A 19,006-nucleotide genomic window follows, 5' to 3' on the forward strand; every position below is an offset into this window, starting at 1 on the left:
TATATGACTGAGAATTTTAAAAGCAAGATTGGATGGATTTTTAAAAAGATATGCTCTAGGAATTTCGGTGGTCGGGGGAGAGGGGCGGATTCTGTGGCTTGTGTTATACAGGAGTTTGGACTAGATGACCATAATGGATCCATTCTGGATCCTTAGAATCCTTAGAATCTATGAATCTGTGACACTATTATTGCTTTTTTAGAGGTCCTTGGCTATTTTGTTAGATACTCTAGAGACTGTAGGTAGGCTATTCCATTCACTATGGTGGTGTAGGTGCTAGGTGGTTAGATTGTCATAGTTCAAATATATTTCACCTCAGAAAAATTTTGAAGCTTAGATGAAGATATACAAGTATCTCTAAGGACTTTTAAAGTCACAAAAATCCTATGTACTAAACTAGTCCAGTTCTTCTCCCTAAAAAAAACCTGTGGTTGCATGATATGTAGATCCCAGCAAAAAACAGTGAAGGTGAGTCTTCCCCACAAAACATGGAAAGAAAAAATCTAACTCACCTATTATAGGAAATAGACTCCTGGGTAGTATTTTTCCTGGATGATGTTTTTATCATACGTGTAATGTCTGACAAAATGCATTTCCTCTGTTTTTCCTCTGAACAGAAAGGCAGTCTGCTAGATTTGTGGATAAGAGAAAATTGCCGGTAGTGATGTTTGCTTTATTACGGAATGATGGCAGTCTAGTTAAGGCTCTGTGACTCGCCTTCTCTTATAAGACTGATTTTATTCCTACCCTTCCCCCACCAAGCTCCCTTTGAAAATATCTCTTACTGCTGAAATTTCTCATATATCCTCTCGTGTCAGAGGAGAATTTGTGAAGGACATGCTGAGTTAATTGAATTAGACATCTGAAGATGTACAAATTTAAAGATATGCAAAATTTAGGAGAGAAAGGATGAACTTGTGGCCAAAACAGGAAGGAAAGTCAGGAGATCTAGTTTTGCCAGAGTCTACTATAATTTTTTCAACAAATCACCTAGACTTGCTAGTTCAGAGGTGCTGAGCACTTGTAGTTCCCATGGAAGTCAACGACACCTGTAGATGCCCAGCACTTCTGAAAAAAAGACTTTAACCTTTTGCTTCAATTGAAGCAGCCAAACAATCTTAACTTAGTCCTGCAATGATACCATGCAATAACCATACATTCATGTTTAATGCATATTAGTGTCTCTGGTTCCAGATTAAATTAAACTGTTGGGGTTTTTGGAGGGGTGGGATGGGGGGGTAGGGGGTTTAGTTGGATTGTTTCATATTTTTTTTCTGTCATGGTATTTGTACTGGACAGTATTTGGGTGCCCTAACTGCATTTCTGTAACTTAGCATGTTTGGAACACTTTGAAGTTTAACCTTAACTCTGAATTTTCTGGGTTTATGCTATTTAGTTTTGAGATAATTACAGCATCCATGAGATGATTTTTTTAAATCTTTAAATTATTTTTATATAAGGCTAAGATTTAGTTATGGGTATTTTTAGTAAAAGTCATGGACAGGTCACGGGCAGTAAACAAAAAACTATATACCCCTGACAAAATCTTGGGGGAGGTCTGATGGAGGGGGCAGCTCCAGGGCACCGCTGTTGCTCCGAGGAAGTGGGGACAGCTGTGCGCTATCCAGGACTGCTGCTGGTGCTGGCGAGGGAACGACACGAGACCACTCCTGGTGCGTCGGGGCCCTGGAGTCAGTTGCATCGGCCACTGCAGAAGTCACAAAGGTCCCGGGAAGTCACGGAATCTGTGTCCTCTGTGACAGACTCGCAGCCTTACTTATGTATATATCCCCAAATTCCCTTCACTCCTGTCCTACTCTAGTAGAACCCATCTATCCAACCACAGATCATCCTCAAATTTATCCTCACAGAATTAACCAAACATACACAACTGCCATGAACTACCATTTCTCTACTCTCTTTGTTCAAATCCACTGTACTTACCTTATTCTTCTTGATGGGTGTCTGAGATGCCCTCTTCTACTGCAGTGTTTCTTAGTTTTTTCAGCTTGGTCACCTTATTTAATGCCAAATACAGTAAAAAGCAAACAAATAAAAAGTGTGTCCTCTTATTTATTTATTTATACATATGTTCATACATACATACCTTAACATCATCATTTCTAAGTAGGAAATGTATGCATTCCAGAAAAGAAATAGACTTCCCTAAATATTTCCTGGAAATTAATCAATAAACAAGAAACTTTTATCAAGAATATCATCATTAAATTCTGTGGCATTCCTACAATCCATCTCTTATTGTATGTTTTTATTCATAGCGTGTATGAATTTTATCCGTTTCCACTTCCTGCTTTGCATGAGAACAGAATTCAAAATGAATGACTAAAGATAATTATTTGTTTTCATACAGGAATATTTTATTGTCTTCATTTAATAGCTATATACAACTGAGCCACAGATTTCATTATCAATAATTTCTTAGTGCTCATGATTCAAAAATGCATCGGCATTCATTCATGAAAGCTGTCCCTTGGTATTATGTTATCATCTTAGGAGTTTTTAATGATCAATTCCAAAGCATGTTTATAAAGAAAAATGATACTCTTTAAGGAAATCATTCAAGTCTGACCAAATGCTTTCAGATGTTTCCAGTTTCATTGGCATTATTTAAATAGGTATATTAGAAATGAATTCCTGCACCTACGAAGTCTTATGTAGTACTGTGTCTTAGGGCTTGTCTACACGAACAACTAGAGCGCTTTGAGCTAGTTTCATTTCAAAGATGACTAGATCAAAGCACTCTCACAAACTGTTCATGGGCATCAGCAGCCCATGGACATAGACCATCCCAGGCTAGCATGGGGTAAAGTCTCACCCCAGCATGACGTGAACTAATTATTCATGTAGGCAAATCCCTTATTTAAAGAGTGCTTTGCCTCTGAAAAAATCATTATTCTCTCTCAGAGACACAATATAAAATTTGTTCAGTTGCCAAGTAAATTAGAAGTTTTCTAACTTCCAGCCCTACAAATTGAACCTGGGATCTGGACAGCAAGGTGAGTTCTTCTACAGTTTAGCAATACCAATGGAACTTAGAGTTAATAATTCTATTTATGTGTGAACAAATATAACACCTATATCTCTCTCATTGTTTCGATTTTTCAGAGCAAGGTATAATTTTTTGAAGTATTGGGAGCAGAAACTTATTTTTTAATTAGTGAAGTAGAAAATGAGAGTCTGAATATAGAGCAAAGTAGGTATCTTCTATAAAAAAGATATCATTTTTTCAGTCACTTTTTGCCCATTGCTGTTCTTTAATGTTTTCCAAAGAGACATCTATCAGGTGTACCAAAATTGTGAACCCTTGGGAACAAAGCAGTTGTAAAATTCACCAGTGGATTTTCAGCTTAAAAATTTCTGCTCCCAATATTGCTATTTCTAACCTACATTGAATGTCGTCCTGATAACAATAAGCCAGATCATCACCTTTTGGAAATTAATATAGCTATGCTCATTTAGACGTGCTGAGGATCTGATCCAAAATGTTCTAGGGATTATTTGCAATAAAAACACTCATTGGTTGTGTTCTGACATTAAACACTGGTTTCTCTAGCTGATGCCAATGTCCTTCCTTTAACTAACTTAATTTTATCATTTGACCCCCTGGATATCTTCCACTTACTCTGTAAATAGATTACATCCTGAAAAGTCTCAGTTTACGAAGTAGAGTATCTGTACTTACACTTCCTTAGTGAAAATGTCAAGACTAGTTACTTCAGTGTAATTCCAAGTGAACTATCTGTGGGCCAGTAGCTTTACTGAGTACCAACCCCCCCCAATACTTTTTATTTATATGACTTTTTCTTATGCCTTCTGAGATTTTTTTTGTATTTCATCTTCTGATACTGTATTTTCCCTTGCCTATCTTAATTCCATTACCAAATGTTCTAGTTTTGAAACAGTGCAGGCGAGGGCAATAGATACTGCCTCTTATGAATTGGAGGTTGACAGATTAGGACTGTAAAAATGAAAACTAAATATTAACTAGTTTCAGTCAGCGTATCTGAAGTTTACACCATTCCCATTAATGCATTTGGCATTAGCAAGTTGTGTCTACTAATCCTTCAACATGAAGTGTAAGATAGTTAAATGGCACAATCAGATTTCTCAATGGGACAAATATTATAGTGATTCCTGGAGCATTATTTAGTGGGAATTGAAGTTATCCCAAGATTTAAAATACTGATAAAATAAAAACTTAGTGGTTCTCTTGACTAACAAAAGATTGGCTTACTGTTGTGTCATCAGTGCTTGGGTCATCATGTCATTTATACTTACTTTCAGTGGGCCTGATTTTCATTCACACTAAGGCTGGTTACACTGCTCTGAAAGTTTGAAATAGACTTAAAATGGGTGTAAATTGCATTCATTTTCCACACATTTTGCAGTTGAAAAGGAAGCCGAAGCTAAAACTCCATTGTTTAATGGTTTATGTTTTCTGAATTAAATTTATGACAGTGAAATAAAATGTAAATTATGAGAGTCTGCTGAGGTTTTTTTTATATTAAACCAAAACTTATGACAAAAAGAATTTCTCTTAATTAATCAGTTTTTTAAAACAACAAAACCCTTGAGCAGTAGTTGGTAAACCATGTTGAATAGTAGTGGAAGGACAATGGCATTGCCTGTCCATAAAACCATGCATTAAAATACAGTGTTTATGATTCTGTATTTCAGGGACTCATCTCAAGTAGTTGTACACTCAGCTGATGCATTTGCACCTGTGGCTTACCTCCGCTTTTTAAAATTACATTTAGAAGATAAGGCAAGTACAGCTTTCTAAATCTTATGTTCCTTTGAATAGACAGTGAAGACATATGGACTACTTCCTATTTATGTTGCTTTTTCACAGTTTGTACTTCATCCAAGTTTTTGGTTCTGTCCTTCTACTTACTGTAAAATCTGTACTTACTTTAACTGTTTTTTGGGAATTGCCATCAGAAAGACCCAACACAGATGCTCACTTATGCCAAATGAATGAATGGAAGTAGTATTTGTATAGTATTTTTCATCTTTAAACCTCAAGGCGCTTAGCAGACACTGTTCAGCCAAGCACATGTGCAGCCACCCATGCTGTGGAACACAACTGATACTTTTGTATTAGCAAACACTATAAACAGTGTTCAGTTGCTGTGAGGTTGATTTTCTTATTTTTATTTTTGGTGAAACGTAGATGTTGTAGAGACCTGTTGATCCCCAGTAGATGAGTTGTATCTACCAGACTCTCATTTCACATATGGTAGAGAACCCAAGCTAGTAATTATTCTAAGGCTGGGAGGTGAAGCATCAGTCCCTAATCCTATTCCAGTCAGCTATCCCACAGTAAAATGAGTTTACTGCAGAGAGATATTCTGTCATATAAGGAGAGAGCTGTCCAGCCAAACTTGATAGAGAGCTTAAGAAATATTAGCAGTAGTTCAAAGGGATTCAGTTTGTTTCTAACTTATGATAGCATGGAAAGTGTGCAGTGCAGAAGTAAGAGCCCTAGTAATGGTAATGGTAGAGGTACATGTGTGCTGACAGATTCTTGAGTATTACAAACTTACCCTAACTATGTGTGCATTCCTAATGATTATGCACATGCAGTGCACCTTTCTTCCTTCTGCGTGTTTATAAATGGTAACATTTCATTTACAGACTTCTATACCCTTTTTTTGAAATTTGGTTGCGCAATATTTCTGAATGATAAAAAAGAACATATTGACATGTTTCTCTATGACATGTTAAGAATTTTGTAAAGGGCTGCCAATAGTATATCAAAGTAGGACTTTTTGTTACCAACTTTATTTTACAACATTGAACTTAGGGACACTTACTAAATAGTGTTAAAATGCCGGTAAGTTATATGGATAATAGATTTATAAGAGATTTCCTTGATGGCTTTTGTGTCAGGTATGAAGATATTTCTTCTTTTAAGATCTATCTTGAAGACTGCTTTTGTTGATGAAACATGCCTGTGGATCTTCCTGCTGTGCTTGAAACCTTCTTGGTATTCCTTGGGGGCAAGGAGAGGAGGTTCTGGTATTGCAGCTGATTGTAGTTTACTTTCCTTTTCTGTTTATTTTTACAGTCTGAAAATCAGTCAAGCTACTTCGTATACAGGGATCATTACTGAATGCGTCAGTGGGTGGGGGGGTTTGTGTGCATCTGGTGACTTTTGAACATTTCAAGTATACGTAGAGTATCAATAGTCTTTATTTAGAAGAGATAGATTGTTTGTTTTTATCAATAAGCAATACTGTCTCAATTTTTGCATTCTGCCTCTCCAAAGAGACAAAATGTTTCCCTATTTTCTTCCCTAATGACCTCATTCCTAGCTTTTCAGCTGTGGCAGGTACTCCCTGCTTCATCCCATCATTTCTTGTTTGGGATTTTTAAGATGTAAAATCTTAAAATATTTGTATGAGAGACTTTGTGAAAATGATGTCAACCAACTATGTGAAGTGAAACCAAATAAGCTGAATAATAGAAAACTCTGGTGAGGGAGAGTAGTGGAAATACATTAATATTTCTTTGGGGGCACTGACTTTATTGCTCATGGCAAACTTGATGCTAAAATGTACCATTCATCACTACAGTGTGACAGGTTAGGGAAAATGAAAAACACAAAGCTTTACATAAATCAGGCAAAAAAATCGTATTAAAATGCATTACTTTTTATATAAGAATCAAGATTTTACTTTTATCTATTCAGAAGCTCTTTTCCCTTCTTATGTAGATGTTTCAGATTTTGTTAAAGCCTCACAGTTTCAAGCAGTTTTATAGCAAATCATATTTCAAATTCATTGTAGACAAAGCTGTCACATTCTTAAAGAGGTAGGGTTATAGAAGCATGGTCTGTATTTTGGTATACACTAACATCTTCTAGAGTTAAAAAGGAAAATAGTTTGTTTTCTAATGATGGTGTCGTGGGAAAAGGCATTAGAATCTTTTGGCTCTAGATTAATTTATTTTTGTCATGGTATAATAAGCTATGTTTTCAAGAAGTGTTACTATGGAGAGGCAGTCATCTTTGAAGAGTGTAACATGTTACTAAATTAGCATAGTTTAACCACGTAATGTTTAAGTGACACTGTCAAGATTGATAACCATTGATAACTCTTGTAGTATGATACCTTTTCTCCTCCCTTATGTGTTTAGAAAACCCATGGGTTTTTTTTTATCAGTCGGTAATTCAGCCCTTGAGAGCTGCCTTACCATAACAATGGGAAAAATGTACTTCAGTAGAGAAATTGATTTTTGTTTCAAGAGGTTATTAAAAGCATGAGAAAAATATTTGCAATTTATGAAAAATATATAAAAGTAGTCATTTATATAATCATTTGGAGAATCCATTAATGAACTGCATAGTATTTCCAAACACTAAAAGGCACAGTGATATGTGGCTCTAATATAAATCAAATATCAGTTTTGTTATGCATATCTCATCGCTGAAATAACATCTCTATTTCTGTGTTTAAAAAGTTCCTTCTCTTAGTTATGTTTCACAGGCATTAATTTTACATTCTTTGAATTGACTATTTTATAATCATTTCCACAATTTTGGATAGTACAATAAAAGAAATCTGTGCTCTCTTTGCCATTCTGTGATGCATTTTCTTCAAATAAATTTCTTCATGTTTAACTACAAAGACTAGGTAGAAATTTGTTTTAGATTGTTTCTGGCAACACAATGAGCTGTTGTGCCTGAGGGAGATTAACATTTTATTCATTGTTCTCGTTTAATACATTACTGTGCAACTTCAAGATGTATTTTTGCATAATAATTGAAAAGCTTTTTCTACACCCTCTTTTCTTTCATTACCCATGATACAGAAAAGGCTAAAAAGATAATTTTCTTAATATTTTTATTAAAGCTTCATAAAAACATTGGGTATCAACAGATCAAATAAGCTTTTTTCCTTGGTTATTGTAAACAACTAAAAATAATGTTATTAATAGCACATTCATTTTGATAGTCCGTGGAGGCCTCATTTACTTCATCAGAAAAAACAAGGTCACCATTGTGTTGTACATCACATAGAAATCTATCTTCATCAATATTTTTCTTCTATAAGAGCTTGGTTTTGTACAGGTAAAATGTGAAAAAAGCTTTTCACTTGTTCATCGTTTGCTGTTCTTGCTATCGATTCACACATACCCCTCCCAACAACACATATTCCATCACATGCATATAACACTGCTCTACAGCCAAAATGCTTCTGAAATAAATGTAGTCCAGCTTTACTAATTCTGGGTCACTGAGAACGAAAATGATGCTTAAAATTGTTGATTGGCTCTAGTTTTCAAGATATGCTATTGGGTCAGTATATACGACCCTTGACTTGGGAATGGCGGAGGATAAGTGAGTTATAAAGAGAAGGGATCTCAATTTAAACCAGAAATGACTACAATACATCTTTGACTGGATCTATGAATAAATCTATGACTGGGTTTGGACAGTACTTGCTTTTTAGGCAAAACAATGAATGCTGCAATCTGAAGCTGGTATTGCGTCATACATGATATGAATTGCTTCATGTTATTCCTAGAAGTCATGGATGATGCAATCATAACGAAGCTTACATCACTCTGCTGAACAAATTGCCCTATATCAGCTCTAGAAATCATACAGTCAGGTGCTCTCTTATTTGTCAGTGTTTGATTTTGCAGAGAGACACATTTTTGTTTAGCCAAAGTGAGCAGAGATGCCTCGTACTTGTGTGAACAGTGCAGATAACTTCTGCTATGTTTGTGGTGAAGTGACTTTTGCATCACAAAAGCGCAGTATAACCACTATGGTTAAGAAAGCCTATCACCTTTATTTTGGCTGCAAAATTGGAGATCAGGACAAGAGGTGGGCCCCACACATGCTGCAACACTTGTGCAACAAATCTTCGCCAGTGGTTGAACAGGAAAAGGAAATCTGTGTCTTTTGCAGTGCCAATGATTTGTAGAGAGCCAACAGATCATACCAGCAGTTGTTACTTCTGCATGGTGCCTCCAGTTGGGAAAGGTGTGTCAAAGAAGAAAAAAGTGGACTGTGCATTATCCAAACATTCCATCAGCTATACGCCCAGTACCCCACGGAGAAGGACTGCCGGTTCCTGATGCACCAGAATCATTCTCACTTGAGTCAGACGAGGAAGAGGAAGAGGATGAAACTTCTGGTCCTGAACCATCAATGTCACAGGACCCACATTTTCTCCCATCCTCCTCCTCTGAACCACACCTCATAACACAAGGTGAACTGAATGACCTTGTCAGGGATTTGGAACTACCCAAGAATAAGGCAGAGCTGTTGGGCTCCAGACTACAGCATTGGAATCTCCTGGCAGGCTATCAGGGCAAATGGAGCCCATCAATGCTTGCAGACTATTGCTGGACAGTGACAAGAGATGCTTACAATGAATACAAGAGACAAGCCAAGAAGCGCCGAGTAGACACTGAGTAGGACTAAACTATGTACAAAATAGTTTTTTGCCTTTTGTTTCATAATAAATTTTATTTATATAACCCTTTTGCTGATTTTTAAAGTGTTACATAAACAGGACAGGTGAAATATTATCATGTAAAGCAACCATAAACACGTGAAACGACCTAGGTTTACAATTTATGATTAAAACTCTACTATCTACACAATATACATAGACATAAATGTAAAAACTTAAATATCTTAGAAATAGTAGCCAATCAGTTGTTTTAATTGTCATATTTGAATTCAGCACATCAAAATACATAATAAATATCACATTTTATCTCTGAAGCAGACAACTTCTCAAAAATTGTAGACCACTGTAATGAGTGAAATCTTAAACCCATTGAAGTTGAATGGGAGTTTTGTCATTGGCTTCAGTGGGACCAAGATTTCACCCATTGTATTTTGCTTTATAGTTTGCTCATATGAAATCAGATGGTTCTACAGAAGATCACTGGTTTGAATCTGACCCAGGTGGTAGTGAGCTAAAATTGTTACTGTCTGATAACTGGTCATTGGTATGTGAAATGCACTAGTAGTCTTTGTCAAGTTGCTAGTGGACACGTGTCCATATCACAAAAGATAACATGACAAATAACACCAATTGGCACCCTTGTTTTTAATGTTTATAAAGAGGCCAAGGATTGAATGTAAACTGAAGTATGCTTTCACTCCTAGCAGTGGACACTCCAGACTAGGGCTGAGGCATATGGAGCAGTGTGTGGAATCTTGTAGCGTTGTTGCCTGTGCTGTGCAAGTTCTTTGGAAACAGGATTTCAGTCTCCAGGACTGTCAAGGGGGTATCTTTTGCAAGCACCCAAATTCACTTAGCCAGAAAAAAAAAAGACTCTTGAAACCTACAGAGCTTGGTTGAAGAGGGACTGGTTCTGTCTGTGTACCTGACACTCTTGCGACCTTGGGCAAATTGCTGAATCTCTCGGTTACCTAGCTTAATCATCAGTAAAAAGGGTATAATGTTATTGTAAAACAGCCTAGAGTGCTTTGGCATTCTGAAAGCATGCTAAAAGGTCAGAAGAGAGGGCAGTTACCTTGCTAAGTTATAGGGTCTTATGAATAACGAGGGATAGAAACCAGTGCCACATACCATGGGAAAAATGAGAACCACACCATTTTAATGGACAACAGTTTTCTCTAATTCTGGTGAGTCATATAATATGAAACTTTAAATCACATCCACCTTATAACATCCCCCACCACCTTCATTCTTCTCCTAATTTTATTGGCTGATATTTTAAGAACTGCTGATTTCATAAGCAGTTCTTGTTTTCATATTCAAACGCAGGAAAAATTGCCCAGTAAAATTAAATGGAGAAAATGTTAGGCTTTGAGGAAAAATATAGGACTATAAGTCTATTTGCCTCCATTAGGATGTTGTAGCTCTAGTTGAATGTTTAAATTGGATCGGTTTATTGCCACAGCAGCATGGGATTCTGAATCACAGCCAAAGTACAAATGTTAATTTTTCTTTGTCTACAAAAATATGAATGAAGTAATTGAATAAAATAGGTAATATTCAGATTTTAAGACTAAAGTTATAACTTGCGCTGATCCTAGACAAATGATTTTAAAATGAATGTTTTGTTCCCTCAGTCCCAGTAGTGCCTGCACCAGTTGAGCAGGACCATTCACTTGCACTTAGTAGCACAACTCACAGCACTATCTGCTATCCTGTAAGGTGGGTATATCCTAGAACTGGAAGAAAGAATAGTGAGATTTTCTTCCTGTAGCAGCTAGTAGAAAGAAGAAAGGCGGGTGGTTGTTTTTCAGCCTGTGATAGGAGGTGATAGGTATATCTTCTGTGTTTTTTGCTTGTAAAGTGGCATGATGTCCTGTAAGCCAGCCAATCCACCTCTGTAAATTACATGCCGAACCAAAGTCATGAGATGAAGCTCACTTAATTGTTTGTGAAGTTCTTTGAAATCCCTCAGCAGAAATGTGCTGTAGCAATGCAAACAATTTCTAATACTCTTATGACTCTGTAAAAGGCTAGCAAATCTTTCTAGCGAGTCAATTTGAGGATATATTTGTAAATGCTAGAAAATGTGTCTGGGAAATATCATCTTCACTAAAGAAGTACAATCCTGCATCCTAGATTTGATTTAACTACATCTAGATAAACCATTTCTGTCCAGTTTCTTAGAGCATGATATTTTCTGCTAATCTCCATTTGATCATGCTTCTCATTTTCAATACTTTGAAAATGCTGAAAAAAGAGCTTTGCATTTATTTGAGCGTTAAAAACATCACCTAATCCTTAAAACTTCTTCATTTTGGATTCAGACTGTCAATGGCATATCCTGGGGAATGGGAAAACAGGAAAACCCAATCTACGTCCATAGAGTGTTGTGTCTTATTGCCCATTTGGCCTTCCATCTGGACAATCTGCCACTTTTGAATGTCATGTTCTTTCCCTCAGCACATTTAGGTTCTGTCTCCACATCCTAAAAGCATAACTAACTCTGGCTCTAGGTATGCTTTCAAAACCTTTCTTTCAAATGAAGTGGAAGTTCTTTTCAATGTACACTGATTTATCTGAAGAGCTTAGTGAGCACATTAGGCATCTCTTCTATCATGCTATAAGGAGTGGCTCACGCCTGTGAGTGCAGACCTTAGGGAAGACTGTCAAAAACAGGGCAGGCACCTTAAACCGGTGGTGTATTCTATAATTAGCTTTTATCAAGCCAGTAACAAATGTGAACTCCATAGACAGTCCCCTTAGACTCTCCAGTCTATCTTGCCACCCAGACAAACTGGATTTCGTGATAAATGGTCACTTATACCAAAAATCATACCACATTCAGGTTTCTTCCTGTCTCACTTATACCCAGATCAGTTGGTACCCTAGATCTTACACCAAAGACAACATCTATAGCCAATCCAGTAATAAATTATCTCAAGGTTTATTAGCTAGGAAAAAGAAATGAGAATTATTTACTGGTTAAAGCAAGCAAACATACACACACACACACGAGTTACATTCTAAATCCAAAGAGTGACAGGATTGTAGTGATCTGTCAATACAAAGTGTCTTTCAGGGTGAACCCAGGAGGCAGCCCCTGGGGATCTCTGGCTTCAGTTCAGAGTCTCTGGCCCTTCAGAGTTCAACAGCCAAAAAGATGGAAAATTTTCCTGTGGCTTTTTTTTATTTCCTTCATTCAGCTTCCAAGCCCACAGGATGGGCAGGTAGTATTTCCCAGGTGCAATAAGGCCATTAACCAATCCTTTATATTATGATAATCTTTGATGGCCCATGTGGTTTTGATAGTCCTTCTGGATGGGCCAAGGTTAGGAGGAGAGATGATTCCCAGGCCTGAGTTAATAAATTTAGAGCAAACATTTTCAAAGTTATAAAGCAAAACTTACCTATTTTCTTACAGCATGGAATACAGACATTAGAAGTGAGATTAATTAATGCATGCAGCAAAAATTACAAGCATTTCGTAGAATCTGAACATTCTTATAAGACTAATGCCTGTTTTGAGCAAAACTAACATATAGGTGACTTGTCTGGTCTCAAGCTGCGAGGTTGTCATTTCTTAGCTAGTTGCCTGCAGCCTGGGTAAGAGCTGGCATCTGGCCTGCCAGTGCACAATATCCTCTCTATTTTATTCCATCCCAAAATTGCTCTATTTCTCCAATAAAAGGAATAGTTCTTTTTCTGTCCTTTTATATTTATCAAGATCCTTTTATTGAACAAAACAAAATACCCTGATATTTCAGAATAAATTTCTCGTGTCCCTACACAGTGCATGAAAAACTGAAAGAAGCTGCATGTAGTCCCCCTCAATATGTTTGTTTTAACAAGCAATATGATCAACTTAGAAAGAACAGAACAAAGAGATTATCATAATCTTTCCTTATGTTTTATGAGTTCTCTGCCATGTTCTATTCTGATTGCTATTGAGTAGGAGAACTCATTTTTAAATTTTGGTAGCAACAAGCTACTGCACCTGCTTCTGTGATGGAGAATTTAAGTTTCTTAACAAGACAAACACTAAGAGTCTGGTGGTTACTGGTGTTTCATATAATGCTACTGATGTGTGCATGGAGCCTTAGACACATAAGATAAGGTACCTGCTTAAAAACTAAAGGCCTCTACCTAGAAACATATATGCATGTGCTTGACTTTGGAACACTTATGCTTTTGCTCAGCCATTGAAAAACCTTATCAAGGGTTTCTGTGGATTCTCCGTCACTGGAAATTTTAAAATCAAGTTTGGATATTTTTGCTAAAAGATATGTGGTAGTTCAAACAGGAATTTAATTCAAGGAAATCCTATAGTCTGTATTATACAGGAGATCCGACTAGATGTTCATGTTGGTCTCTTCTGGCTTCATAATCACTCATGTCCTATGTCAGTACGACTCATGTGAGTACAGTGAAGCAAATGCATAAGTGTTTGCAGGCTCAGAGCCAAAATTAGATTGATATCATACCATAGTGGATGGGGAAAGGGGAGAGATACCATAATTAATAGAAAAAATATATTGTTTACGTGAAAGAGCATGATGTTATTTTGTGGTAACAAAGATCCTATACTATTTTTTATTTTTAAATGGACAGACACAGAAGGGAAGATCATTTGTAGAATGTCAGTGCCTTTATGGCAGTCTCTTCATCCTCTGTTTCAAGTTTCAACCTCCTAGGCAGATTAGTTTCTCTGTAGGCAGTAATGGCAGGCCAGTGTTTGTAATAGCTCTGAAAACAGCAACTAAACAGGGATCTGGCAGCATTGCCTATGCTGGCATTGAGCCCATAGCTCAAGCTAGTGCCAGGTCCCACACCTAATGCTTCTGCTGAAGCCTGCACCTGTGCTGGTTTTGATACTGATTGATTACCTGCATTGTTGGAGTAATCCAAGATTCTGCCTTGAAAAAGCATTGCCATTTATCCTAAGCCTTGCAATCAACAGGACTGCATAACTGTTTGTGCAGTCCTTTGTGTATTTACAGTGACATCAGACAATTCCTACAGCTTGACAGTTATTTCCAAAAGGAATGTCGATGAACAGGTGTTTGTGTAAATATATGTAATTATATTCAGTATATCCATATCTGTAAATGGATGTTAATAGGACTATAATATATATGCATGCATGTGCACACACACACATACATATAACCTTATCGATATTAATATATTTAGAAGAGAAAGAAGACAATGGTGGGAGTTACGAAGGTTTTATTTGGTTTAAGTTTGTGTTGCTTGTATTATTCATAAATATCAGAGTCACAAGAGAATTCTGCAGGTGATCCTGTGCAAATGCTCATATAATCTTCATACTCTACACCATGCCATCATGAAGTATATGTATGATGCTTATTTTACAGAAAGGGTGTTTAGAGATTTACTTAAAAGTGTGTGCTATAGAGCAGTGGTGGGCAACCTGCAGCCCGCAGGCCACATGCAGCCCTTCAGGATAATCTGATTGTGGGCCATGAAACATTCTGCTGACATTGAGCGTCTGCAGGCATTGCCGAACATAGCTCCCATTGGCTGTGGTTCACAGTTTGCCAATGAAATGCTAAGGGCGATTAGAGAGGCTGTCTAAATAAAGAACTCAATAATAGTGGGGGATTTCAGTTATCCCCATATTGACAGGGTACATGTCACCTCAGGACAAAATGCAGAAACAAAATTTCTCAATACTTTAAATGACTGCTTCTTGGAGCAGCTGGTACAGGAACCCACATGGGCAGAGGCAATTCTCGATTTAGTCCTGAGTGGAGTGCAGGATCTGATCCAAGAGGTAACTAAAGCAGGACAGCTTGGAAATAGTGACCGTAATATAATAACAATTAACATTCCTGTGGTGGGAAGAACACCTCAACAGCCCAACACTGTGGCATTTAATTTCAAAAAGGGAAACTATGCAAAAATGAGGAGGTTAGTTAAACCGAATTTAAAAGATACAGTGACTAGAGTGAAATCCCTGCAAGCTTCATGGACACTTTTCAAAGACACCATAATAGAGGCCCAACTGAAATGTATACCCCAAATTAAAAATCACAGTAAAAGAACTAAAAAAGAGCCACCGTGGCTTAACAACCATGTAAAAGAAGGAGTGAGAGATAAAAAGGCATCTTTTAAAAAGTGGAAGTCAAATCCTAGTGAAGTAAATAGAAAGGAGCATAAACACTGCCAAATTAAGTGTAAAAATGTGATAAGAAAAGCCAAAGAGGAGTTTGAAGAACAGCTAGCCAAAAACTCAAAAGGTAATAAGAAAATGTTTTTGAAGTGTATCAGAAGCAGGCAGCTTGCTAAACAACCTGTGGGGCCCCCGGACGATCGAGATACAAAGGAGCACTTAAGGATGATAAAGTCATTGCAGAGAAACTAACTGAATTCTTTGCTTCAGTCTTCATGGCTGAGGATGTTAGGGAGATTCCCAAACCCGATCCATTCTTTGTAGGTGACAAATCTGAGGAATTGTTTCAGATTGAAGTGTCACTCGAGGAGGTTTTGGAATTAATTGATAAACTTAACAGTAACAAGTCACCAGGACCAGATGGCATTCACCCAAGAGTTCTGAAAGAACTCAAATGTGAAATTGCGGAAGTATTAACTATGGTTTCTAACCTGACCTTTAAATCAGCTTCTGTACCCAATGACTGGAAGATAGCTAATGTAACACCAATATTTGAAAAGGACTCTAGAGGTGATCCCAGCAATTACAGACCAGTAAGTCTAATGTCAGTACCGGGCAAATTAGTTGAAACAATAGTAAAGAATAAAATTGTCAGACACATAGAAGAACATAAATTGTTGAGCAAAAGTCAACATGGTTTCTGTAAAGGGAAATCATGTTTTACTAATCTATTAGAGTTCTTTGAAAGGGGTCAACAAACATGTGGACAAGGGGGATCCATTGGACATAGTGTACTTAGATTTCCAGAAAGCCTTTGACAAAGGGGCTCACCAAAGGCTCTTATGTACATTAAGTTGTCATGGGATAAGAGGGAAGATCCTTTCATGAACTGAGAACTGGTTAAAAGACAGGGAACAACGGGTAGGAATAAATGATAAATTTTCAGAATGGAAGGGGTAACTAATGGTGTTCCCCAAGAGTCAATCCTAGGACCAGTCCTATTCAACTTATTCATACATGATCTAGAGAAAGAGGTAAACAATGAGGTTGCAAAGTTTGCAGATGATACTAAACTGCTCAAGATAGTTTAGACCAAAGCAGACTGTGAAGAACTTCAAAAAGATCTCACAAAACCAAGTGATTGGGCAACAAAATGGCAAATGAAATTTAATGTGGAGAAATGTAATGCACATTGGAAAAAATAACCCCAACTATACATACAATATGATGGGGGCTAATTTTAGCTACAACTAATCAGGAAAGAGATCTTGGAGACATTGTGGATAGTTCTCTGAAGACGTCCATGTAGTATGCAGGGGCGGTCAAAAAAGCAAACAGGCTGTTAGAAAAGAAGGGATGAAGAATATCTTATTGCCCTTATATAAATCCATGGTACGCCCACATCTTGAATACTGCAAACAGATGTGGTCTCCTCATCTCAAAAAAGATATATTGGCATTAGAAAAGGTTCAGAGAAGGGCAGCTAAAATGATTAGGGGTTTGGAACAAGTCCCACATGAGGAGAGATTAAAGAGGTTAGGACTTTTCAACTTGGAAAAGAGGAGAATAAGAGGTGATATGATAGGTATATAAAACCATGAGTGATGTGGAGAAAGTGAATAAGGAAAAGTTATTTATTTGTTCCCATAATATAAGAACTAGGTGCCACCAAATGAAATTAGTGGGCAGCAGGTTTAAAACAGATAAAAGGAAGTTCTTCTTCCCACAATGCAAAGTGAACCTGTGGAACTCCTTGCCTAAGGAGGTTGTGAAGGCTTGGACTATAACAGCATTTAAAAGAGAACTGGATAAATTCATGGAGGTTAAGTCCATTAATGGCTATTAGCCAGGATGGGTAAGGAATGGTGTCCCTAGCCTCTGTTTGTCAGAGGTTGGAGATGGATGGCAGGAGAGAGATCACTTGATCATTACCTGTTAGGTTCACTCCCCCTGGTGCACCTGGCATTGGCCACTGTCGGTAGACAGGATACTAGGCTTGATGGACCTTTGGTCTGCCCCAGTATGGCCGTTCTTATGTTCTTATATTCCCAATCAGTTGGAGCTGCAGGAAGTGGTGGGCCGCAGGTAGCCCACCACTGCTATAGAGAGTTATTAAAAATACAGTTGGTACTGTTTTTATATCCCTTCACTTGTAAAATGCCTTCATACCACAAATTCAACCATACAGGATTTGGAAACAGAGGAAAATTATAATAAACATCTCATAATCACGTAAAAGAGCTTTCTACCTATAAGGTAGTGACTTTAAAGAAGCTAGTTTATCATCTACAAAGGCTGGAAACAAAGGCATTATATCATTGGAAAGGGGGAATTCGTTCCTTTCTAATTATATATTCATAGTCATAATGGATCATGAAACCTCCGACTGATAGAGGATCATGTTCTTTTTGAGCAGAAATTCAACATTTTTGAGGAGAAGGAAGAGAAAGTATTGTGACAAGTTGTTTTAGGGGCAAAACCAAGACCACCACCACAATATTGACACTGGTATTATGATGGTTGTGCACATGCTTATATAGGAGGTAGAAGGAAGGGGCACAACCAGGCCATCAAGGTACTGTTCAGCACTGGCTAATTTCATGACAACACTGTTTTTACCTGCATACACTGTGGTTCCAATACTAAATGCCTGTTTCATGATACATACCATCTTAAAATTAACCAGAGAAAGCAACTGTAAATTAATGAAAAACTAATTACATGCTAGCAGGAAAAGTAATACCTTTTTCTGCTTGGTTGCACTGCACAGCTTATAGACATACAGGAAAGGAGGCAGCTCTTGGAACATCATTGTTTCCCATATGGTTGCACATGGAGGGGCAATCTAGTTTGAGTGTTACTTACATGCTGTCTGAGAATCCTACCCCTTTATTTTCTAGACATGCTTGAGGGGTTGTGGGTCTCACGTAGACCCATAGGCAACAGCAAAACAGAACTACCCACAGAAATGGTAGAATTTGTTCAATTAATGGGAAATTATATAGATGCAGTTGGATGCTAATATATTGTAAGGTATGTAATGTGTGGAGTGCATATGTTGTTTGTGCTTAGTTGCAGCCTTCATCTTTCCACTATTATGTTACATTCGGTTGACTTGTTTTAATGTACAGTTGGCTCCCGTAAAATAGACTATTGCCCTGTCTTTTACACCTTCCTAGGAGGAATGAATAAAATGAGGTCCAATCAAAGAGCGGCAGCTCCTCTTAGAGCATAGCTTTAGTGTTTGCAGTTCTTGCTAAATTCCCCTTGAGCCTTTTTAGAGGCAGCCAGGGGCTAAGGTTCCTCTCCTAGATAATGACCTTTTTGTAATTTAACCTTTTCTGAGAATTTCCAAACATACTGCTTTCACTTAGCTGGATCCTTTTACTCCCCAGTGAAGCCAGACATTTATGTAAAT

The 19,006-nt window shown here is 37.4% G+C and overlaps 1 protein-coding gene across 7 annotated transcripts in view; it reads left to right on the top strand.

Annotated features, from left to right (window-relative positions):
* The window catches only part of DPH6 (diphthamine biosynthesis 6), a 370,092-nt gene that overhangs the window by 130,535 nt on the left and 220,551 nt on the right, over nucleotides 1-19,006 (top strand). For all 7 annotated transcript variants that reach the window (XM_050953883.1, XM_050953882.1, XM_050953884.1 and 4 more), the window contains exon 8: nucleotides 4,699-4,786. In XM_050953883.1, the coding sequence (XP_050809840.1) occupies nucleotides 4,699-4,786 (88 nt within the window). The remainder of the gene's footprint in view (nucleotides 1-4,698; nucleotides 4,787-19,006) is intronic.

This window comes from Gopherus flavomarginatus, chromosome 5 (genome assembly GCF_025201925.1).
Source record: "Gopherus flavomarginatus isolate rGopFla2 chromosome 5, rGopFla2.mat.asm, whole genome shotgun sequence".
NCBI lineage: Eukaryota > Metazoa > Chordata > Testudines > Testudinidae > Gopherus > Gopherus flavomarginatus.